This window comes from Bradysia coprophila, assembly GCF_014529535.1.
Source record: "Bradysia coprophila strain Holo2 chromosome X unlocalized genomic scaffold, BU_Bcop_v1 contig_473, whole genome shotgun sequence".
Classification (NCBI taxonomy): domain Eukaryota; kingdom Metazoa; phylum Arthropoda; class Insecta; order Diptera; family Sciaridae; genus Bradysia; species Bradysia coprophila.
Genome location: NW_023503340.1, coordinates 144,449 through 169,376, shown reverse-complemented (window position 1 = coordinate 169,376; position 24,928 = coordinate 144,449). Strand labels below are relative to the sequence as shown.

The following is a 24,928-nucleotide window of genomic DNA, read 5'->3' as shown; positions in this document are numbered from 1 at the left end:
ATATTCCCAAATATTCCCAAAAATTCCCTAAAATTCCTAAATATTACCAAATATTTCCAAAATCGATAACCAAATAATAAGCCATGAACGACATCTATTCGCGAAGTAGCAAAGCGTATTTATATCGGCAGACTTGAAGAAGAGAATATGATAGAAAATAATTGCCGTTCTACGGACTCAACTCTACTGGATCATCTCATTTCTAGAATCAGGGCCGACTAAAACTAGATTTATTTATCAGAAATCAATTTAGGGACTTAGATGACAAGGTTTTTGAAGTCAAAGCAAAAATTTGGAACCTCGGACGTAATGTGCTTGACGTGATTAGGCAATGTCAATGCATATTCCTTATGAGCGAAGTGTTATTTTCATTGCACTTAAATTTTTTGGGGTTCCTCCATCAGCTTAAAACAGGTCATTCTGTGTATTAAAAATTTTATAATGATAATATCCACTGATCGTTCAAATATTTAAAGGGTAGTTCCTGAGTGAAACGACGTCTGCGTCTCTACAGAAGACTTCCTCAATTCAGTTCAATATTTGGGAATATTTGTGAATTTTTGGGAATATTTGGGAATTTTGGGAATTAATTCCCAAATAATAGGCCCTGCGTAACACCAATTAATTTTTGTCACAATTTAAAAAAAATTAGCCAAGGAAATAAGTTTGCGTTCAATAATCCCATTTATTATATTGATTAGATTTTACAATTTAAAAACTCATTTCAAAATATCCCGCCTTTTAAAATTCCCATTCAGCAAATTATTACCAGCTGATGGTATGGTCATATGCGACAACCTTACCTTCAACCAATCCGATCAATGGCGTATGTCTATTGGAGCTCAAGAACAGTATCTCTATTTTGCTATTGGTCTCTACAATACATCGATCACCCCATTGGTCTTTAAACCCCAAAATATTCCACGTGCTAATTCAAAAGTGTCATTTGTTTACAAACAAACAAATTGAATTGTGCATGAACACAACCGAAAACTATTTCTCAATTAATTGTTCTAACTAATAATTTATGCATTGTCTGCTGTGAATGAGTGTTTTGTTGTGGAATTATTGACATTCAATATTCTAACTGGATTAATATTGGTGCGGACAAAATCGATTGCTCCGGAAAACAAACAGTTTTATCCAGGAATACAAAATGCTGTTCGTTGGGTAAGTAAAATTTGAAAAAAAAAAAAAAATTTCGGCTGCAAAATCTTTCCGAAGATATTTTTTCCTTGAACACGAAACACGGACAGGAATGACACTTTACATGCAAATTGAATGAAAGTCTCACCGAAAACAAATACCGCAGACATCTGCCGATATTTGTTTGCAACTGTCGAGAGTTAATTGAATTGCCTATTAAATCATTTTGCTGTCGAAATTTAATTGTATTGCTTGAAGAATGGCTAAAACAAGACCCGTTCACTTCGAACAGGGTTGGTACAAAAAACGAAAATGTCCTTAACCGCTGTACAATAGTTCGTCCTTACCGTGACAGCCCTGTTGGTAATGTATACAACACACATATATCTACAACAGTGTCGAATAGTAAAATTTTTTTACATTAAGCACATTTACGTGGTACCTTTTTTCTATACTTGGGAATGTTCATTCTTTTCTTGGGAATATTTATTCCACTGTTTCGTGGTATGTACCACTTATTCCACTTATATTCGGACAACTGTTTATTATACATTTATACATTTACGTGGTGGTGGTGCACAGGCTCACATTGGTTTATGGTACAACGTTAAACTTTGTATAACATACATCAGAGACAATATCGATTTTTTTCTTCTTGCAAACTTCTTTTTATGAAATTATATTTCCTTACAATCAATGGTCTCATTTGAATAACGGAACGGTCTATTTTCCGCCACATGAAGAGAAATGGTTTTTTTTTGGGTTGGAATAGCGAAGATGAAGAACCATAAAAATAAACTAAACTCTTAAGATGCATTTCGTTGTCGAGACGAGATTCCCATCTAATAAAACACTCGATTTCCTTTAGAAGAAATCCAGGCAACGTTCATAGCACGGGGGTGAACATTTGTTTTGTTGATATGATGAAACAAAACGTTGTTGCTGGAACCCTCGTTGCAACCGTACAGTGTTCTAATACTTATTATTAAATTAAACGTTAAGTTTAAATTAACGCTGGACAACTGAAAGAACCAACAAATACTCACAGCAAATATCACCGCGACTTTTATTGTCGGTGTCACCTATTCGCATAATACTTAAGCTAGATTCATTCAATGTTTTTTTTAAATTTAATCAATGTCATTTCGATATCGAAATATTTTTTTTTCGCACTTGTCGAAACACTCAATTTGTTGATCTTGTGAAAATTGAAACTCCTATATTTCGCAACTTATAAATTATTTATTTTATTTTCAGGGTATGTGAAAATAAAAAAAATAAATAATTTATAAGTTGGGAAATATAGGAGTTTCAATTTTCCCAAGATCAATTTATTGAGTTTCGCAGTACTCCAACATAAGAAAACCACTCAATTTGTTCTTGGTGATTTCGGCCCGTATTGAAAATGACCAGAAAAAATTGTATTTGTGGTGTGAATTAGGACGTATCGAATTTTGCAAAACTGGAAGTGCTCGACCTCCTCTACCACCTCATACAACAGGCTAAAAAAAAATCATTTGTCTCTCAGGAAATATAAGTCAAAAACCAAAAGGTCACATTTTCGATGTTAGGCAATCTTGGCAGTGACACCTTTTGTACCATAGGTTTCTTCGGTAGATTTGTAGAGTTTTCAAAGCTCTACATCCCGCTAGAACATTGTTTTCAAAAATACTCTCAACTTTCCGAATTATGACCATCGGAAACTTAAAGCCGCCCGGGGGGACTTCTTCCATGGCTCCATCGGATTCATCAACCACATGCCCGGACACAGTTTTCGATGATCTACGTTTTCCGCACACAGGCTATCGCGGTCCTTAAAATTTGCAAAATTCGATACGCCCTAGTGTGAATGCTATAGAAGAACGAATATCCGATTTAATTTAAACAATTAACTGTTTCAGTGAGGACACAAACAACGACAGTCAGGAAGCAGCATTCAGCGATGAGAATACCCCGCTAAGCGAAGCTCAGGCAACATTGAACGACTTTTGGCCAACAATCACAGATGAAATCAAACGAATAAAAACAGTGGACGCAAAGAATCAAGTGTTACCCCTAGCAAGAATTAAGAAAATTATGAAATTAGACGAAGATGTAAAAATGATATCGGCTGAAGCGCCACTACTATTCGCAAAAGCAGCCGAAGTGTTTATACAGGAATTAACTTTACGTGCCTGGGTGCACACAGAGGACAATAAACGGCGAACGCTGCAACGTAACGACATTGCAATGGCCATCACAAAATTCGATCAATTCGATTTTTTGATTGATATTGTTCCGCGCGAGGAAGTGAAACCGGTCAAAAAGGAAAACGAAACGAAACCGCTGGTGAATTGCGATCAAGTACAGTATTATCTTCAACTCGCCCAACAGCATCAGCAAGCGTTGCAGGGAACGAATGGCATCACAGCACAACAGGTCCAACAGCCTGGTACAACGATTCAAATGCAGGGTCAAAATGTTACGCAACCGATTACACTAGCGGCACCACAAAACATTTTAGTGACGAATACGGGAACGCCAACAGTTGTGGGCGGCATACAACAAGGCCAACAAACACAGCAAATTCAATTGGTTCAGCAAATAGTGACACCAAATGGTGAAATCACACATGTTCCGGTTAGTTCAGACTTTCTCTTCTCCTGCTGACTTTTCGTCACTTTTTTACCAAAAAATTATTTGAACTTTTCCAGATCAACATACCTCAAAATCAGCTAAATCTACTTCGGATGCAAATTCAAAACCAGGCTGCCCAGCCTATTATACTGCAAGCAGCACCGTTACAAAGTCAGCAAATATTACAGGTCGGTCAGGCAGCCGCTGGATCAACGGGTATGTTTATAAATACACCGAACAATTCGACTGAGGATTAGCATTTGCGGAGTGATCTCATAGCCAAATTGAATTCGTTTTTACTCAGTAAGGAAGAAATTTCCATGTAAATCGTGTAAATCAAAGAATAAAGTTGTAAAACGTGTAATTTGTAAAAAAAAACAAACAAAAACTTAAGGACTAAAACAACTGAGCGCTCATTTAATAATAATAAAAACGGAAACAAAAAATGTTTTATCTAAATTCACTGAGTTTGTCTTTGTCGTCGACAGGTCACTCGAACCCATTCATACGTATCTCCTTATGCATTCACAGTCTTAGTACGAATTGTTCTTGAAACCAATCGTTTACCTGGAATCAAATAACATCAGAACAGTAAAAATGTAATGCTAAGCAGACAAGATGCAGCATACGGTAATATGCATACAAATTGATGGTGCAGTAACAATAAAAGTAATCGGCTAAACTTATGGATGGAAATTATTCTGTTATGTGCTGCGCATGCGTATAAAACTGACATTATCTCGACAATGGAACTTGAAAAGTGTTTGAAAAAAGTAATAATTGACTTTGCTACAATACGACACGAGAAACGACGACTGCCTGAAGAGACGGTGAGTTCCTGAAGAAGCGGTGAGTAGTCTCCGAATCTTCAAGAATCCACCTTTTCTTCAGGAAACCACGGTTTTCTAACATTTTGTAGAAGGGAATATTCCTTGTACGAAATGCTAAAAAGGTCAGAAGAAGTGTGGAGGTGAGAAAGGTCCAATGCACCGCTGTTCGAAAATTTTCAGTTGATTTTTCGCCACCTAAAACTGCTCTAAACCATAGTTTGAATAGCGGATTGGTCTCTTTAGTGCAGAATGGACAACCCCTTTCAAATACATTTATTGCGAGAGATTATTGGTGTGAGGAAAAATATTTTTCCATTTCATAAAATATGTTTCAACGTGGACCAAGGTCAATAAACACGTCGAGCGGAGTGCATGAATTACGAGAAGTGAGGCTTTGGCGCATGCATCTATATCTGCATTTATAACCATCTCTGCCACCATTTTTCAATAATTTTACTTCTGCCAATTTTTCAAGCATTTTCCAGCCACTTTTCGCGAACTGTGTATACATTTAGCCAAGGCCAGGTTAATGCGCTTTTCATTGCAATGCAAATATTTAACCATGTATAACGCCTTCACTTGGACTTAACAACTCCCATTACTGACAAAATCAATGCTCTGTCAATGTCACAGCACTGGAGAAAATCTAGAAATCTAGAACGAGGTTAATATGTGTTCTAGAGTTTTAAAGTAAAGTTGTTAAATGCAAGCTAGAGTTACGCAGGTTATTATGAAGCTAGAAAAATTTTTATGATGAAATAAATGAAACGAAATGAAGAAACAACATTCAAAACGCCAGTCAAACGCTCATTTCTGGAACAAATTCCATCATCTATAAACATCGACATTTTTTAACAAACTGTTGCAACAAAAGACATGAATAGTTCGTGAGCACAGAGTTAGTAAGGGCGAAGAATAAAAAAGGTTTCAACAAACAAGATTCGAAATAAATCTCCTGAAAAAATACTCAGTTCAAATGAAGTAATAGATTCGATAGACTACCAACAAACATTCGATTTTATTTATGGTTCACTGTAACAGTAGATTATTCACCTCTACTATGAATGGTACTAGGTCCCACCTGTTGGGCGGGTCGGGTCCCTTGACTGATAATTTTTCCAAAATAATTAACCAATTATATTACACTATTATAAATATCTTAATTTATTTTAACTGATTTTTTCATCTCATATCAGATTAATCGTCTACAACGTGACAAAGAAGCGCATCCGATAAAGACACAATGAAATTCTATTGTGTTTTAAAGCCTTTTTCAGTGATCACATTTTCATTGAAAGAACGTTCGTGCATATTTTTCAAATATACGTTGGCTCTCATCGCAATTTTACGAGTGTAAAAATCTTACCAAATCAAAATGACATTTGACACCGCCAAAATTAACTGCTTTATTTTTTTCTATTACTCTGCTTGATACTTTGCCGCAAACTGCTCGCTCGTCCGAGCTGTCTAATATTGCAATACGATACCGCAACTCGTGTGAATTACGACCCTCGCTTCGCTCGGGCCGCAAACTTCACACTCGTCAGAGTTGTCTAATATTAGGTTTGGTCTAATCGCAAACTTCTCGCTTGTCCGAGCTGTCTAATATTGCAATACGATACCGAAACTCGTGTGAATTACGACCCTCGCTTCGCTCGGGCCGCAAACTTCACACTCGTCAGTTGTCTAATATTAGGTTTGGTCTAATCGCAAACTTCTCGCAAGGCCGAGCTGTCTAATATTGCAATATGATACCGCAACTCGTGTGAATTACGACCCTCGCTTCGCTTGGGCCGTAAGCTTCACACTCGTCGAAATTGCCTAATGTTAGAATTGCTTGACTTTTGTAATACTATATACTCACTGTATAGATATATGCTGATTGTTAATTATCAAATATAAAAATCAACTATCAATTATCAAATACCAATAATCGAATATCAATGATATTGTTCATTTATTACATTGCATTTCTATTTTTTGGGGTAACTTCCGAAGCGTTGATCACACATAGCTTATCGTCGAACTTAACCTTCCAAATGTCAGATGTATAATTTTAGGAACCAAAATTTTTCACTATTTTCTGCCAGTCAAGGGAATAAGACATTAAATTATCAATTGTCAACAGAGTAAAATCCGGTTTTTCTGGAATAGTTTCCAGATACTTAGGCCCACATGACCTATCTTCCAACTATCTTTGTGTGGTTACAAACATTTCAGTGAAGGGAATTATCAATTATCAATTATAAGCAGCGTAAAATGAATTTTTCTGGAATAGCTTTCAGATCCTTAGGCCCGACATGGCCCATCTTTGAATTCCATTCCTCGTCGATTAAAACAAATTTTATTAAAATCGGTTAAGAATGACTCAAGCCATCTCAAGTCGTGACAAATAGATTACAAACAATTACGTTTCTCATAACATTTCATAAAATGTCACAACACATTAAATTATCAATATTAATTTTCAATTAACATGTATTATCAATTATCAACAGAGTAAAATCCTGTTTTTCTGGAATAGTTTCCAGAACCTTATCCCGACATGGCCCATCTTTGAAATTAACCTCAGGAATCCCATTCCTCGTCGATTAAAAAAAAATCATAAAAATCGGTTATGAATTAATCAAGTTATCGTGATTACAAAAAAATAGGCTACAAACAATTACGTTTTCCTTCACATTTCATACATTGTTAGGTTACAAACATTTTCTGGCGTAAGACCCTTGACTTTCAGCCAAGGGAACAATATTATTATTACCAATTATCAGTTATTACAGTTACATTTTATATAATAATATCATCACAACACATTAAATTATCAAAATATCAATTATCAGCACTGTATTATCAATTACAATTATCAACAATTAAAATTATCAATAAAATCATGTTTTTTCTGGTTTTCCAGAACTTTATCCCGACATGGCTCATCTTCGAACTTAACCTCAGGAATTTCATTCCTCGTCGATTAAAAAAAAAATCATCAAAATCGGTTAAGAATTACTCAAGTTATCGTCGTGACAAAAAAAAAATATTTCAAACATTTAAAGTTTTGATAATTTTCCATACACTGTATGGTTACTAACATTTTAGGGTATTTTCTGGCATAAGACCCTTGACTTTCAGTCAAGGGAATAACCCCAAGTGTCTAAATAAACATTTGGACAGAGGTGAATACGCTATTTTATCTACCGAAGCACAGTGTGGAATTTTTTAAAAAATTGGGCATGTCGTTGAACACATTTTGAGATCACACGTGAGAAGACGGTAAAGGCGGTTCACTTACATACGCTAGAATTGTCTGACAGAGTTGGATTGGTTATCCGAAAAACCGAAAATTTCGGTTCGGATAGAACCGAACCGAATACTTTGGTTTTGTCGTAAAACAATATGAAATGAAGGCAGACTCGTCAAAATTGATTAATTTCATTATGAACTAAACAAAAAGAAGTAAATGGAGCAATTGCATGCGATTTTTGTGAGAAAACGAATTTGACAAGAACTTATGAGATTTTCAATTCTCAATGAAAGTATCATGCAATTGCTCCATTTACTTCTTTTTGGTTAGTTCATAATGAAATCAATCAATTTTGACGAGTCTGCCTTCATTTCATATTGTTTTTCGACAAAACCAAAGTTTTCGGTTCGGTTCAATCCGAACCGAAATTCTCGGTTCGGTTTAATCCGAACCGAAATTTTCGGTTTTTCGGATAACCGATCCAACTCTGTTGTCTGATGTGTATACTAGTATACACCATATGTATACACGCGACGGCGAAATAATAGCACTTTTTCACTGCTATTATTTCACCTAGGTAGATAAATGTTCTGATTGCTTGCACACGTTAAGCATAGATTCTGCATATAATAACTGCGTCCAAATTTTTAAGTTATCATGTAGGATGTATCTGTATAGTCGAAAGGAACTTAAATCTTTAAACTAACAAAAACCGAAACATTGTTGAATAGGGCGTATCGAATTTTGCAAATTTTAAGGACCGCGATAGCCTGTGTGCGGAAAACGTATATCATCGAAAACTGTGTCCGGGCATGTGGTTGATGAATCCGATGGAGCCATGGAAGAAGTCCCCCCGGGCGGCTTTAAGTTTCCGATGGTCATAATTCGGAAAGTTGAGAGTATTTTTGAAAACAATGTTCTAGCGGGATGTAGAGCTTTGAAAACTCTACAAATCTACCGAAGAAACCTATGGTCCAAAAGGTGCCATTGCCAAGATTGCCTAACATCGAAAATGTGACCTTTTGGTTTTTGACTTATATTTCCTGAGAGACAAATGATTTTTTTAGCCTGTGGTATGAGGTGGTAGAGGAGGTCGAGCACTTCCAGTACACTAGGCATGCCCCGATCCATTATACACTTGAAATCACTTTTTTAACCTTTTTAATTGGAATTTTTAAGAGTGGCCACGTCGCCCACGAAGCAAGTGCAGACACTGCAACCGGTGCTGTTGAGTCGAGGATACCTTGGCCAGTAAGTATGCGTAATATTCCATGACAGTACCTGAACTCTTTCACAAAATATCTGTGATTTCGATGTGGCACACTTTGTACTACAAAATCTGAATAAATTGAATTTATGAGAAAAACGAGAAATAATCGATTTAATTAGCTATTTCACCCACGAATAGTAGTAAGAAGTCGATTTCGTTGCAAATACACAGATTATACATATTTTTCGATATATTTACGAAAAATTGAAGTTCGTAATAAAGTGTTTCAATACACATGTGCCACATCGAAATAACAAATATTTTGTGAAAGAGTTCAGCTACTGTCATGGAATATTATGCATACTTACTGGCCAAGGTATCCTCGACTCACCAGTACCGGTTGCAGTGTCTGCACTTGCTTCGTGGGCGACGTGGCCACTCTTAAAAATTCCATTCACAAATGTTATAAAAGTGATTTCAAGAGTATATCCGATCGGGACATGCCTAGTGTACTGGTAGTGCTCGACCTCCTCTACCATCTCATACCACAGGCTAAACAAAATCATTTGTCTCTCAGGAAATATAAGTCAAAAACCAAAAGGTCGCATTTTCGATGTTAGGCAATCTTGGCAGTGACACCTTTTGGACCATCGGTTTCTTCGGTAGTTTTGTAGAGTTTTCAAAGCTCTACATTCCGCTAGAACATTGTTTTCAAAAATACTCTCAACTTTCCGAATTATGACCTTCGGAAACTTAAAGTCGCCCGGGGGGACTTCTTCCATGGCTCCATTGGATCCATCAACCACATGCCCGGACACAGTTTTCGATGATCTACGTTTTCCGCACACAGGCTATCGCGGTCCTTAAAATTTGCAAAATTCGATACGCCCTATTGTTGAAGGAGGTTGGATTTATATATACTTCGTGTACATATCCATTGCAACAGTGATGATGGTGTTGTTGGCGAGACAGTACATGAATATCGATCAAACATACTTGTACTCACCCAATTTCATGTTAAAAGTGATTCGGTCGTAAGAGCCAGATTAGAAATTTGTAAAATGTTGTTCAAATTTTGCCGGAAGAAGAAACATGAAACAAAACCTGGAGAAATACTGGATCAGGTCATTTCACAGTCGTCATCAACTGCCAATCAGTGTCTGCTGTATAAATTGGCAAACTATAAGAGAGGTGTGCCTTTGACCTACTTTTTCCATTCTTTTTTTTTGTTCAAATTAAATCAAACCAACACCTCCCTCTGTCACCCTAAAATATTTCATTTTTAAGGTGGTGACCTAATAGACGCCTTTCAAACTGGCGGCCAGTTGGCCGTTGAAAATCTCATTCGAGAGCAATTCGGTGTTTTCATGTACAACAACGGCAAAGGCCAAATGATAAACCGCGCCGAATATCTGCGATGGAAGTATCGTGACAACAAAGAAGTTGTGATTCCAATAGAAGCATCGCTATCACCACACGATCCGCTAGGGAAATGGGTCGATCATAAAGCCGGATGGCAGATGCAATATCGTGGCTCGTTGGGCGAAAGTCTGTTGCATGTGTTGATCATTTGTGACACGAAAGTGCACACTAAGTTGGCTAGGATCCTGTTGCGAGTTTTCTCGATATTGGCCTTGGATGTGATGGAGGGTGAAGAATATTTGGGTGCTAGTGCTTTACATTTGGCGATTGCGTATAGCAACAACGAATTGGTACAAGATTTAATTGAAGCTGGTGCGAATGTGAATCAACGAGCAACGGGCAGTTTCTTCCTACCTCGCGATCAACAAGGATACAGACCGGCTAAAAATACCGATTATGAAGGTCTTGCATACTTGGGAGAATATCCATTAGCGTGGGCAGCTTGCTGTGCCAACGAAAGTGTCTATAATTTATTGCTAGACAGTGGTGCTGATCCAGATGCTCAGGACACATTCGGCAACATGATTTTGCATATGGTTGTTGTTTGCGACAAACTCGACATGTTCGGTTATGCACTAAGACATCCCAAGCTGCCAGCCAAGAATGGCATTATAAATGATTCCGGTCTGACGCCATTGACATTGGCATGTAAATTGGGTCGTGCCGAAGTTTTCAGAGAGATGTTGGAGTTGTCGTCTCGAGAGTTTTGGCGATATAGTAACATAACATGCTCGGGATATCCGTTAAACGCGTTGGACACGTTACTACCCGATGGTAGAACTAGTAAGCTAATGAATTTAACTTCCCATTTAGTCGTTGAAATGATTATCGACTGTAGATTGGAATTCGGCACTTTTCATCATTCTAAATGGTACGAAAGAGGAACATCTGGATATGCTGGACGGAGGTATTATTCAGCGTTTACTAGAAGAGAAATGGAAAACATTTGCCAGAGTATTTCACTGACATAATCACTTATTTCGCGACCAAATGACAAAATGAAAAAAAAAAATCTTTTTCCAGAATCAATTTCTCAAACGTCTTCTGATCTTATTCATTCACCTCTTCTTCCTATCGATTTCCATGTATCTGCGGCCTATAACCGAAAATTTATCATCGAAAGCACAAAATGAGGAAGACGATTTATTGAACGCAGAGAGTACCAGTGAAAGTAACGAAGCAGCAGAGCATGTCGACGAAATGGATATTCAAGCGTATATTCGTTATGGAAGCGAGGTGTGCACATTGTTGGGAGTGTTGAGCTACGTTATTTTCCAGCAAGGCGACGAAATTAAAAATCAAGGTCTAGCAGCCTTCACCAAACAACTTGTTAGAACTGATTAACTTGTTCGAGACATCATTTCCCCAAAACCATTTTTATTTTCTGTCTTTTGAAAGGTCCATGCACCGGCCAAGGCAATTTTCCTAATCTCAAATATACTCATCCTGGCATGTATTCCATTCCGAATGATTGGAGACAATGATACAGAAGAAGCGATTTTAGTGTTCGCTGTGCCGGGAAGTTGGTTTCTTCTAATGTTTTTTGCAGGAGCTGTTCGACTCACCGGTCCATTTGTGACAATGATTTATTCTATGATCACTGGTGACATGTTTACGTTCGGAATAATTTACTTAATTGTGCTGTTCGGATTCTCACAGGCTTTTTATTTTTTGTACAAAGGTAGGGTGAACGATGTATACATCTGTCGTGTTATGCCAAAACACCATATCGTATTGGAGAGCTTACGAAAGCTTGGAGCTTCTCTTGGATTCATAAAATATTCCACATTTCCAAAAGAAATAAAAGAAGCTCAAAGCTTTTGAAAGCTCACGAAAGCACACAAACAACGAGCTACGGTATTTTGGATTAATCCCGCAGACATTTCATTAGTTTGTGAAAACATTCCGTTTTAACGAAAAAATTTAACTGTAGGACATCCTCAAGTAAAATCTAGCCTGTTCTACACTTATCCCAGTACGTGGATGGCACTATTCCAAACAACACTGGGAGATTATAGTGTACGTCTTATATATATTGAGTTACAGAAGATGAAGCTGATGTAAAACCACTGTAGTATTCAGATCTAAACAACACTACCTACCCAAATTTGGCTAAAACGGTTTTCGTAATTTTTATGATATTCGTGCCGATTCTGTTACTGAACATGTTAATTGCGATGATGGGAAATACGTATGCCCATGTCATCGAACAATCGGAAAAGGAATGGATGAAGCAGGTACGGATAAAAGATAAGGCAATGATACAGTGAAATTAGTGCACTGCTGAAATAATACAGCTGGTGCTGCGAAATATTTTTTTCCATTGCTAGTGTATAATGAAATGAGAAAATTCTCAGGCTAGCCCCAAGACTGTTGTTGCTTAAGTTTTTCTTTTTTCTTTCTTTTCACTTTTATTTTCCAAGATCAGTGACCAACCAGGGCCTATTTTTTAAGGAATTTAAATAACAAAAAATTTGAAAAATTCGAAAAAATTTCTGGAAATTCAAAAAAGTTATGAAAATTTCGAATGTTGATTTGGAACTTTTCAAAGTTCCCAATAATTAAACCTGTAACTAACACAATGATTTCCACTAGTGGGCCAAGATTGTGGTAACCTTAGAACGTGCCGTATCACAGACAGACGCTCAGAAGTATTTGGAAGCGTACTCCATTCCATTGGGACCATCCGATGATTCGGGCTATGAAACGAGAGGCGTAATGGTAATTAAGAGCAAAAGTAAGACCAGAGCGAAACAGAGGAAGGGTGCTGTTAGCAATTGGAAGGTAGACTGTTTAAAATTATTGATTTGGTTTTCCCGTGGAGAAATTATCTTTTTGTGAAATACACAGAGAGTTGGTAGAGTAACTCTGAACGCTTTGTCGAAAAGAGGATTAACCGGTGAAGAACTGAGACGAATAATGTGGGGACGTGCTTCAATCAGCTCACCAACAAAGGAACCGAAGAAGTAACGAGCCGTAACACTTTTTGTAAAAGCCAAAATTGTCTATTAAATTCAATAAACCTAGGAAGGTACGAGACCCGAATGATCCATTTGGAGTCACTTCAGGCGGAGCACTTAGTTCAGCTGTAGATGTAATGTCGTTCGCTCATGACATCGTCATGTGCAACGATACCGTTAATACATCTCAAACGAAAGATATACAGAATAGAAGCAGCGCCCAACAGATCACCCAACCATCGCTAAAAAATGAAATGGCTATGTCTCAACCAATGGCTACAGGAAATGTTAATCCATCAAGCAATCAACAGCAAATGTCACAAGCAAATACGACTATGATGGCCCAAAATCACTTTCCGTGTACCCAAACGGTGGAAAAGGATTACAAAGATCCACTACGTGAACTGGTATTAATTTCGGAGGCGATTTGCATTAACGACACAGCTTATTTGACGAATGTTAAATCGTTGGCAAAAGAAGCTACCGTCTTGGAACATGTTAAGGAAGTTTTACCAGAACAAGCTGGCCAAATGCCGGTACCTGAGAACACAATTTCCATGACCGTCTGATTTTAGAATCGCTTATTTTGATGACTCAATGATCGATTTTCTAGGCCTCACCAGCACCATTGCGACCACATCCAATTCCAGCTCCAACTGAAATGCAAAACATTTCAACGATGTTCACCGACCCAAAAGACATTGTGGATCCAGTTAAAGAAAAGGAATTTATGCGAAAACTACAGGCTTTGGAGGATACGGACAGCGAATGTTTCGATGGTACGGTTAAAAATTGCCATCAGCTACTTTTCCATTGATCAACACCCTGGCACCTTTGTTTCAATTAGAAAAACCAGTTCTCGGCAAGATATCGTTAATTCGGCGCGCAAAGTCAGCAGTTTCGAGGACTGCTTCAGCGAAAAAGACCAACGACAAGCATCCTCTCTTCCATGTCGCCTGGGAAGAACAAATAAATTACGATCAGAAGAATGTACCAGCGAAGCAGCCGAATGGTATAACAAATATGGTTTTTATGGATGATGCTACCGAGCAAGATGAAATTGTTACCATTGAAGAAGTGAAACGACAAACAGAATTATTCCACCTACGAAAGGGCTCACCGTTGGAAGGTACAAAAATAATGGATGAGAAAACGGGAAAGTATGTAAAGGCCAGAAAATCGAAGACAAGCAGGAACAATAAGTGAGTACAGTAACGTCAATGATGCGCGGTGATAAATAGACTATTAACGGGAAAAATATTGTAGAGTTTCTCCGACCGATGAAACTGGTGAAACTAGAAAGCATAAAAGAGGACGATCGGCCAACTCATCCAAATTTCGAACCGAGTCACCCCCAGATCCACTAGAAAATTGGAGCACCAAAGATTTAGCGAATATTAATCAAATTTTAAAGGATAATTAGAGTTTATGTCGTAAATGTATACATAGTACGGTTCAGTAAGCTGCAACGCAACTAGCACATGAAAAGAATATTTTGATGTGTCAAAACAACGCTCTTCATTTAATACCATTAGTACCAGTAATTATAACTATTGGTATTAATCACAACACCAGCAGAAAAATAGCTGGAACAAATTTAAGTCTAAATTTTACTGACGTTACTGTAATGGTAATCGAGCGCTGTTTTGACACACCAAATATTCTTTTAATGTGCTTGGTGCTTTGGTAAGTTGTAATTAAAGACGCAGCAAAAAGTTCAACGGAAGCTTTGATTAGAAACGATGACCATTTAACGACAGCTTCATTAATTATTTACAGCATCCTAGTGCTACTCTCTAGACAATTAATATGTAATTTTCAAGATATTTCTTTGTCAAAAAGTTAAGAAAAATTAAAGAAATAACTTTGATTGACTCAATATGTCGAATTTCACATTTTGTTTGTAATGAGGGTAACGTATTGTTCTGAATAGCAGCCTGAACTTTCGACGAAGCGGCAAATACTAAACCATTCAATCTGAAATCGGAAAATGATCAACAGAATGAACTACTTATCTACTAGGGAGGTCATTCGTCTTTTTAAAGAATTGGGAGGAAAGTCTGCAAAGTTTGTTAGCATAATAAGAACATTCAAACGCCGGAAAATCCTTTGTTGTGAATATCCAGAAATTCGTTGAAAATCCCTTAAAAAACCTTTAAATTTTAAGATAGTCTTTGAAAGTCAAAGAAAATCCTTGAAGTCAAAAAGAAAATCTATTAATCCACTTCAAGCATGAGTGGGAGTGGTACTAAAACTGGACAATGTCAAGATTTCCTAATTATAGTTGGTCCTTTTATCTAAACTGTTAGGAGATGAATAAATTTTCATTTAATAATTATCCGAAATTCGCTAATTCGTTGAATGAGGTACGACGTCGCACGCTTTTCGTGATTTTGCTTCAGACTTTCTGGATCAATTCCAATCCCAATTTTCCGAAAACACCAGATATCTCAGTGGCAACTGGGATAAAAATAGATTGGCTTGCCAAGTGAGAGTAATGATCTATCTTTTTAGTCTCAGCTCTTCTTGCTACAGATCCGGCATTTCGTGAGGACGAATTCAAGTACGAAGGAGCAAACGTGTCGGTACAAGTAAAATCCCACAGCGACGATTTTCCTCTCGCCCACGGTAATTATGAAAAATTACATTTTCAAGAGAGGAGCAATAAACAAAGAAAATTCTTTTTGATTTGGAAGAAAATCCACTCTTAAGAAAATCCTTAAACTTTTCAGAAAATGAAAGAAAATCCTTGAAAGTTATAAAATCAAAGGAAAATCAGTAAAAATCGTGTAGAAAATGCTTGAAAATTTTTTACAATTGCCAAAAGCTTCTTTCACAAAGTCCTTTTGCATTCAAAGTACACGATCTGCTCCTAGTTTTCACAAAAATAGAAAAATCTAAGGCGTCAGAAAGAAAGTTTAGGAAAATTAAGTCAAAGACGTGGAAATCGTTGCTATTTTCACTAATAGGATTGTTTTGGAACAATATACAAATTGTTCAAAACAAGCAGGTCGACTACTAGACTCCTCTCATACAATCAATATTGCATAAAATCGTTATATGAAACGGATTCAGGAGCTCGTTCAGCAGCACCAAAAATCGTTCATATATTGAATCGCTCTCCTGTGTCACCTTCTGTCATTGTTTCACTCAAAGGATGCCGCGTACGTCAGTGTTGTGACAGTATATGTATATGTAGAATGTAAGAAAATTTTCTTGGTGAAACGTTTTGATAATAATAAATAGAAAAATAACAATAATAATGGCGACAAGCCTACCTCCACGCAAAAACAATTCGACGCCGTCCCGAATATCGAAAGAACAAACTGCTTTATCAATACTATTGCAGATGGGCTTCAGTAAACATCGAGCGTACGTATAGTGGTTAAAATTCGTATTTTTCTTCAATTTTGTCTTATAACACTTGATATATACGTCAGGTGTTTGGGGGGAGTTGTCGCAGGACTCATTCATAGCTAATAAATACATGAAAAAAAGTCATTTTTTATTCATGCAATCTTTTCGAATTGATTGCAGACTCGCACACCCAATTTAGTGATAGACAGGATCAGCAAATATGACGATTCTGACTGTCTATCATTTATCAATGTTTTCTAATTGATTCGTCGGTTTTGTAGCAGTATGTCCATCAGATATGTGTCGTTCGAAAGATAGCCGCAGCTGTTACGGGAACTGTACGACCTACTAATTTTGATGGCTTGATGTGACTTCCAAACTTTCATTACTATAGTCATTTGGTGCAACGACGGTTCGCCGTGGTATAAGCCATGCAAAATTGTAGAGCTATCAAATTGATCAAGTAAAAAGTCGAAGATTTTGATGGTTGCCCAGATAAGGATCAAGTGGTAAAATTATAGATTGGTGCAGGATTTATTACTAGGAACTGAGAAAGTCTTATGCATCTCAGGTATGAAGTTGTCTTGGTGCTTATCGAAATTAGAAATTGTTACCATAAATATTGTTAGTCGTTGCGTGACGACAGGGATCAAATTCCGTACTATAGCGTGACGTCATTTCTAAGCTGTTTCACGACAACGCTTTATACTCCTCGATGTTCACTCTTTAGATTTATTAGGTTGGGATAGTTTGTTTCCAGACTGTGACACACACATCAAATAATCATCTGTTTCTTCTCCCATTCATAAATCGCCTAAACTTTCCAGTTTCCAACAGGAACCTATCCAGCATGATAGGCCCCAGTCAGGGCACTTCAGATAACTTTTGAAACACATGACTTCCTAGTGTCTTTGGTCTTTGGGAATCACTTGACATCGCTATCTTCGACAAGTGCTTGTCCCTTGGCATGAAAAATTAGATCCGCCTTCGACCATTGTCAGTCCTGTTCTCCACGAGGTCCTCTCGTCATTTGCTGTCAGAGACACTCACTTTATCTTCAAATATGTTCTGTTAGAGAAAAAGCAATTGCAGCGACTGGAAACAGAGGCGTACAACTTGCGTCTGATTGGCTTTTGGCTCACGTAAACGACGCTACAATTGATGACTGCGAGCCTAGAGAATATATTTTGTATGTATGTCCATCCGGTAAGTTCATGAAGCAACTGGAAGAGTTCTGGGATAAGACAAAGAACATATGCGGCTGGAACGGAGCCCACAATTACATTCCACACATAACACTGGTCTCATTCTTTAAGGTCGGTTTAAATTCAATTTAAATTCGAATCAAACGCCATTATTGAATATTGTGTTATCAATCTGCAATTTAAAGGCACCCGACGAATGCGCACCTCAATTATCGAAGGCACTGAAAGACATTGTGGAATTGGCAGGCTCTCAGCTCGAACAACACATGTCGCTGGAACTCTATGTCAGCCACAATTTTATAGGATTTTTTGTAACCGATGATGATGCAAACTACTTGAAGCGCCTGGCTCTACAGTATGTTAAAGAAGTATCGGGATCAAGTACGTCCAAATTCTGAACATTTAATTTCTCATTCAGCTGTTTCCAAACATTAACATTTTATTGATACTGTCCTTCTCATTTATTTGGTGATAGTAATCAGTGATACATACGAACAGTTAGATGCACTTGTAACATGTTTCCCTTGGTGTGGGGGAGTGTCAAATACTCAATGCATACCACGTAGCAACAGATGTAAGATACAATAAATTAGATGAAATTAATGGTTCAAAAATGTTTGCATGAAAAGATAGCTCACGTTTGTGTGTACAAAATAATGGGATTTCCTATGTTGGAGATTGCTTAATAGTTAATTGTTAACCGAAGGAAGAATATAGGAATTTCCAACAAAACGAAGCGACCAGAGCGTAAATGCCAGGAATCGCTCGAGATAGAATCTCCTATTTTCTTTCACCGTTTTTCTTATGGGCGAAGTGTGATACACCGTTTTTATTCGATAAACGAACATGTCAATTTGTTAGACCCTTCTTCAAATCAAAAACTAAGTTGACAGTTCGGCGAAAAAAACATCTATTTTCTCACATGTCAAAACAAGAGAGGAGAAAGTAGATATTTTCCCCCTCGAACTGTCATCAGACAAAGCGTCACACTTATTTGAACTCCGAAACATATATAATATGAAAAATTAGATCCCATACGCTCATGTCAAGCCATTCAAATGGTGATGGGAAACTGAAATGGTCTTAAATCCTTAAACGGACCGCCGACTATTTATTGATAAATACTTTTGTCAAACCGATTAGTAAGTGGGGTAATGTGTAGCTTGTTAGGTATTTGGCACGTTAATTGCTGAAAGCATCTTTCTCTTCAAAATAGTGTCATTTACTGTTGTTGAACTTTATTACGTAAATGAAATTCCTTTTTTTTTCGAAATTACCATACAAAAAATACGTTTTTGCGAAGAAATTTTGTACAGACTTCATGGGTTCCCAAATTCATTTTATTAATGCTTGTGCGTAAACAAATTACACATCTGGTTACTTTCAAAGTTGTTCTTATTTCTCTAATTTCTCTCCTTTGAAATTTGTGACGAGAACAGCTTAAAAAGTGAGATTTTTACATGGGCAGCTTTCAGGCCGACTGAACTACCAGCCAAATATGCAAACAGAGAAGTTCAAACAGTTTTGAAAAGTCACTCAGATTTGATTCGTTTCCTCGCTTAATCAAAGAAACACTCAGACTACACCCAAAAAATGAAAATTGTCGGCACTGAAATTACCAGCAAATTATCACAATACGATACAAAACAAGGCATAATCTATTACATATTATTTATCATACATTATAAGCTTTTGCGATATCAGTCCATTGAACAACATTGAATACAATCACTATATCCTGTAGAATCGTGACTATTTTCTTTAAAGTAAAATAAACTTTAAAAGAGCTTTGCATGAAGGGGTATGAAATGAAACCCCTTGCTTTCACAAGTGTGTGACATTTGCTTTAGGAAGAAAAAAAATGTATTACGTAAAGTTCTCCAACATCTTTTCAGCAATATCTCTGGAACCACACGTAAAGTCTTTGCACTTAACATTGGCTTATCAATTTCCTTCGAATCAATTCGATACACTACAATCGCTAGTGGAAAAGCTAGATCCAATTTGTACGTCGAATTGGGAATTACGATTGTACTCGAGAGATACAAAAATATCATCAAAACAGGTAATTCGTTTATAGAAAAAGGCGGGTCGTTTTTTTATAACGAATGTCGAATGTGGTAATAATACACATTACCATCGGTCGCTTTTCATTTCTTTTGTTGAGTTACGGGGTTAAAATGTCTGAGGTGTGCGCTACTAGATTTTTTAGCGATCTTTCGACATTTATTCCATTTTCAATACTTTCGACCTTATGCCGTTTCATTTACGATAAAATATCGTTGGTCGAAACTTAAGCGACTAGCGAAGCAAACGTACACAGAGTAGATACTTTGGTCCGCTATAGTTTGAAATCAGACTCGTGCAAAAACTCTATCCGTTCAGATCATGGGTTTCATGTGTATAAGAACACTGAGATGGATTCTTTTGAAAATCGCCTTTTTGGAATCAGACAAATATTGTAGAAATTTTTACTTTGTATGTCCAGATAGGTATTGAGCCTGAAAGACCTTTTTAGACCCGTACGAAGTACTGGGGTCTTATGCGTTTACGCATACATCCGTAACACGTCGAATTGGACTCCCTGAGTAAGGGGAAACCTATTGTGGTTGTCTAGAGATGCCAAATCAGTGAAAAAAAAATGTCCGTCTGTCCGTCTGTCCGTCCGTCCGTCTGTCCGTCTGCACGATAACTTGAGTAAAACGCATCCGATTTTGAAAATTCTTTTTTTTCCAGTTTGGTAATGTCAAAAGACAGGCTAAGTTCGAAGATGAGTGATTTTGGATCGACCCTTCCCGAGCTGTGGCCCAATAAGTGCTTTACGGTTTTTCGAAGATATCTCCGGACATTCAAACGTTACACTTGTAACTGATACGTCAAATAAAAGGTATTTACAATACCGATCGACAAAAAAAAAAGTTTATGGAAATCGGATGACCGACTCGTGAGTTAGACCCCTTGGTGTGGAACAGGCGCAGTTTTTGCTTGTAGGTCGGCCACATTTCAACATATTTCGTCTGTTTTAGCTTTGTTAGATAGGTATTGACCGTACCAATCAGGGAAATTTTTTTTTATGAAATTATGTTCTCCGGAGCGTGAGCTAGGTCTCTTGGAGTGAGCTCTTATCTGGCTACTCGGCCGTACAGTGAACGTGGAGTATTTTATCAATATCTCGAGTAAATTTTGACCGAATTTCATGAATTTCTTTTTGTTTGAAAGGTATTAACGAATGTAAAGCGTCGGTAAAATTTCCGGTCTCCTAACAAAATGGCTGCCGGTGGCCATATTGGATTTTAATAAAAGCTATGTTTTTCAAATTCTTCGACGCTTAATCAAAACTTGAAAATATGCTTGTAGAAAATTGGTCCAGGTACATGGTAGCCTCAAAATGACACTAATCATGCAAGAGTAGTATCACTATAATAATGTACAATTGAAATGTTACTTTGAGACTCAGTTCCTCTACTCGCTCGGAATTAGCAGAGGAAAGATTTGATCAAAAAATATTTTTTAATGCGACCAGTAACAATGAGGAAAACAGTTTATTGATGTTTTCGTTCCGTTTCGGATGAATCGAAACCACTAGAAGTTCACCAAAATAGTCAAACTTTTTCACAATTTTTTTAAATGCTTTTATCTCAGCGTTAATAATGACACCCTACACGACCATGAACCTATCATGAACCTGTAGAAATTTCCATAAGAAAACTGCGTTTTTCCAGAGAAATGATAAAGTTAGTACGCCTGTGGCGAGATAGAATGAACATGTGAATGATAGCTGGTACCTATGAGAGAGAATCAATTTTGAATGCAATTCCCTCACATACTCTCCCATAGATGCCAGCTGCCATTCACGTGTTTTCGGTTTTTGAACGGCTCCCATAGAAACAGGAACTAGCAATTTAAAAAAATGGTTTTTTGATTATGAGAACACTCAATGAAACACACAAACAATTGCTGCATAAAATTACTACTTACGCGGCTGAGTCGTCCCAGTTTATAAGTACCAAAACACTCTCTCCTGTTTCTCTCTTTACTTCCTTAGTGTTTCTTGTGTATCTAGCACGTTACTAGATTGGGTGTTTGTTGCACCGGTCTGATAAATTAATTGTTAAAACTGCTCAGCAAACCAGACTGTTAACCAAGTTGACTTACCATCTATATCCCATAGGTTCGCAGCGTTTTGTATCCTTATAACTCACGTGAACCAGATGAGTTGGAATTGCGTATTGGAGACTACATTTACGTAAGCAACGATGCGCTACAAAACTCAACAGACGGATGGGTAGAAGGTGAAATAACATGAAAAAATTCGTCTTGAAACAAGCTGAACAATAAATATTGATGTGTAACAGGCTCGTCCTGGCTGACTGGTGCATCTGGTTATTTTCCCGAAAGTTACACTAGACGTACGGCTGAATCGGATGCATGGACAATCCACGAAACCGTTCCCCTGTCGAAGTGTATTGGTCCGTCAATATCTTCTTTGGACACTGACACTGTGGATGGCTCAGTGGATAGTGGAGGTATGTATAAACCTGTCTCTTCTCGGTCATCTTGATGGTCGACTTTGAAGCAATAATTTTAAGGAACATCCATTCAAAGATTCCATGATAAACCATCAGCTTATGTATCTGCACGATGCTGCCAAAAGCGCACTCTTCGATTTGTCTAACTCAAACAATTCCAACGCATCAGTTAGCAACGATGAAAACGTGAAATGCCGTCGAATCTATATAGCCCGGCATGGCGAACGGGTGGATTTTACTTTCGGCCGATGGATACCGCATTGCTTTGATGCGGGCAAATATACGCGAAAAGATTTGAACATGCCGAAACATCTGCCGGATCGAATCAATGGTCCAGACACTTGGCTACTGGATTCTCCCATTACCAATATTGGAATGTGTCAGGCTAAACTGACCGGTGATGCGATGAAAGATGCCGGCGTTGATATTTCGTTCGCATATTCTTCACCATCATATCGATGTGTTCAGACATGTCATGGAATATTGGAAGGTGAAATTTTTTTTTGTAGAAGGTGTGCTAGCGCGTGTGTGCTGATTTATTTCTTAAAATTAAATTCTAAGGACTTGGTATGACTCACATCAAAATTCGAATCGAATTTGCTCTGTTCGAATGGATGGCATGGTATCAAGACAAAGTACCAGAATGGTGCACTAAGGACGAGCTGTTTGCCGATAACTTCAACATTGACATGGACTACGAATCTTTCATGACGAAAGAAGACCTTCAACATTCAACAAAAGAAACTGCCGAGCAATTTTATAGGCGAAATCATTCAGCTGTTGAACACTTTCTACAGCATAATGGTATGTACCGGTCGATGTCATTTGTTCGTTGCATTCGCATCAATGAAGAAATTTTACTTCGATTTCAGAATCCGGAAATGTACTGATGGTTGGCCATGCTTGTACACTCGATTCGTGCAGTCGTTTGTTAATCGGAAGAAATGCACGAACGCAGGAAGAGCTTTCACATTTGTTGCAAAAAGTCCCGTATTGCAGTACCATTGTGATAGAACAGTCGCCATCGGACAATGAATGGCATTTGAAAGATCCATGCTGTTTCCCAGTGACACATAATAAGAACACTAGATTCGACTGGACAGCAATTGACAATTGAGATTAATTTTGGTTGAAACGTTTTTGTCCGAATCGGGCTAGTTGGTTACATAAACAGAATACAGTGCAAGAATACAGCTAAAAATGGTTTAAATTGTTCGTTGGTTGAAAATTGGCTGAACGTTTAGTCTTTTCTACTCTGCGAGGTGCCGAGTTCCGAGTTCCTAATAAATTCAAAACATGCACGTCAATTACAAAATGTATTCCGCTTAATTGCCGACGCAGACGACCCTCCGGAAGTCGTAATTTTTTAGCCTAGAAGAGTCTCCAGGAGTTTCCCTTGCATCCATGGAACTTTCTTTTCAATTATGATTATCTGAATTGCAGTCATCACCGATTGGGAACCGAATCAGTTCCAGTGCAAACGTAGGTGCCGTGCATACCGCTACACCAAATCAATCAGTGCCGCTTTTAGCTTTTGGGCACATAGGGCAATTGGAAAAATAGGCGCCAATTTAGTAAAGCTAGATTTTTAGCCCCGTACGAAGTACTGGGGGCTTATAAGATTAATATGCCGTTTGTAACACGTCGAATTGGAAGCAGACAGTAAGGGCAAAGCATTTGGTTATGTTAATAGATGACGAATCCGCAATAAAAAAAATGTCCGTCCGTCCGTCCGTCTGTGACCCCTCTAGCTTGAGTAAATCACAACCTTTTTTGAAAATTCTTTTTTTCCCCGATTGGTATCGACAAAAGTAAGGTCAAGTTCGAAAATGGGCATAGTAGGGTCGGCCCTTCCAGAGCAAGGGCCCTATAGGTGTTTTTCAGTCTTTCGACGATATCTACCGAAATACGCACGCAATGGCTGCTTGTGATATATCAAATGAAAGGTACTGACGAGTAGAACAAAGTTGCTGAACATTGTTTTTGGGTAAGATGCACGCGGGCTTGTTGGGAGGGCTCAAAGGTCGTTACTCGGCCCTAAGTGTTTTTTGCACATAAATCGAGTAAATCTCATCCGATTTTGCTAGACTTAGTTTTTTATGGAAGGTAATTCAATACGGAAAAGAACGTGGCGAAAAAAGTTTCAAATTTGGGCCCTTGGACTAAGGCTGCTACTCGGCCCTAAGTGTTTTTTGCACATAAATCGAGTAAATCTCATCCGATTTTGCTAGTTTTTGTTTCATTTGAGAGATAATTGAATGTCGGATAGAATGATGGCAAAAAAAGTTTCGAATTTGGGCCCTTGGACTAAGGCCACTACTCAGCCCTAAGTACTTTTTGCACATAAATCGAGTAAATCTCATCCGATTTTGCTAGTTTTTGTTTCATTTGAGAGGTAATTGAATACCCAAT

The 24,928-nt window shown here is 37.7% G+C and overlaps 3 protein-coding genes across 4 annotated transcripts; all 3 read left to right on the top strand.

Moving 5' to 3' along the window:
• The first annotated feature begins 812 nt into the window (after positions 1-812).
• Positions 813-4,208, top strand: LOC119070135 (nuclear transcription factor Y subunit gamma-like). The gene is made up of 3 exons (XM_037174459.1): positions 813-1,170; positions 3,048-3,765; positions 3,840-4,208. The coding sequence occupies exons 1-3, from the start codon at positions 1,157-1,159 to the stop codon at positions 4,017-4,019; spliced, it is 912 nt and encodes a 303-aa protein (XP_037030354.1). The 5' UTR covers positions 813-1,156; the 3' UTR covers positions 4,020-4,208.
• A 5,837-nt stretch (positions 4,209-10,045) lies between these two features.
• Positions 10,046-15,177, top strand: LOC119070144. Its single transcript, XM_037174472.1, has 13 exons — positions 10,046-10,234; positions 10,331-11,248; positions 11,304-11,419; positions 11,489-11,794; positions 11,864-12,146; positions 12,399-12,484; positions 12,541-12,702; positions 13,061-13,249; positions 13,316-13,431; positions 13,493-13,961; positions 14,039-14,204; positions 14,273-14,627; positions 14,692-15,177. Exons 1-13 carry the CDS (start codon positions 10,105-10,107, stop codon positions 14,846-14,848), a joined length of 3,453 nt encoding a protein of 1,150 aa, XP_037030367.1. The 5' UTR covers positions 10,046-10,104; the 3' UTR covers positions 14,849-15,177.
• Positions 15,178-16,570: 1,393 nt separating this feature from the next.
• On the top strand, positions 16,571-23,717 carry LOC119070124 (protein UBASH3A homolog). 2 transcript variants are annotated; one of them, XM_037174443.1, is made up of 10 exons: positions 16,571-16,797; positions 17,858-18,098; positions 18,173-18,368; positions 18,463-18,561; positions 19,883-20,052; positions 22,159-22,279; positions 22,343-22,513; positions 22,593-23,006; positions 23,078-23,320; positions 23,389-23,717. In XM_037174443.1, the coding sequence occupies exons 1-10, from the start codon at positions 16,688-16,690 to the stop codon at positions 23,631-23,633; spliced, it is 2,010 nt and encodes a 669-aa protein (XP_037030338.1). In that variant the 5' UTR covers positions 16,571-16,687; the 3' UTR covers positions 23,634-23,717. The 2 variants fall into 2 exon arrangements, with proteins under 2 accessions (XP_037030338.1, XP_037030339.1); XM_037174444.1 differs by lacking the exon at positions 18,463-18,561 and having other exon boundaries at positions 16,572-16,797.
• Positions 23,718-24,928: the final 1,211 nt, after the last annotated feature.

Bases quoted from the DNA above. Each gene is read 5' to 3' on its own strand.
- LOC119070135 (XM_037174459.1), top strand. The intron at 3,766-3,839 runs GTTAGTTCAGAC...GAACTTTTCCAG, and splicing joins GTGAAATCACACATGTTCCG to ATCAACATACCTCAAAATCA.
- LOC119070144 (XM_037174472.1), top strand. From the start codon at position 10,105: ATGTTGTTCAAATTTTGCCGGAAGAAGAAACATGAAACAAAACCTGGA. The intron at 11,249-11,303 runs GTAAGCTAATGA...TATCGACTGTAG, and splicing joins ACTACCCGATGGTAGAACTA to ATTGGAATTCGGCACTTTTC. The intron at 14,628-14,691 runs GTGAGTACAGTA...AAAATATTGTAG, and splicing joins AAGACAAGCAGGAACAATAA to AGTTTCTCCGACCGATGAAA.
- LOC119070124 (XM_037174443.1), top strand. From the start codon at position 16,688: ATGGCGACAAGCCTACCTCCACGCAAAAACAATTCGACGCCGTCCCGA. The intron at 18,099-18,172 runs GTCGGTTTAAAT...TGCAATTTAAAG, and splicing joins CACTGGTCTCATTCTTTAAG to GCACCCGACGAATGCGCACC. The intron at 23,007-23,077 runs GTGAAATTTTTT...TTAAATTCTAAG, and splicing joins ATGTCATGGAATATTGGAAG to GACTTGGTATGACTCACATC.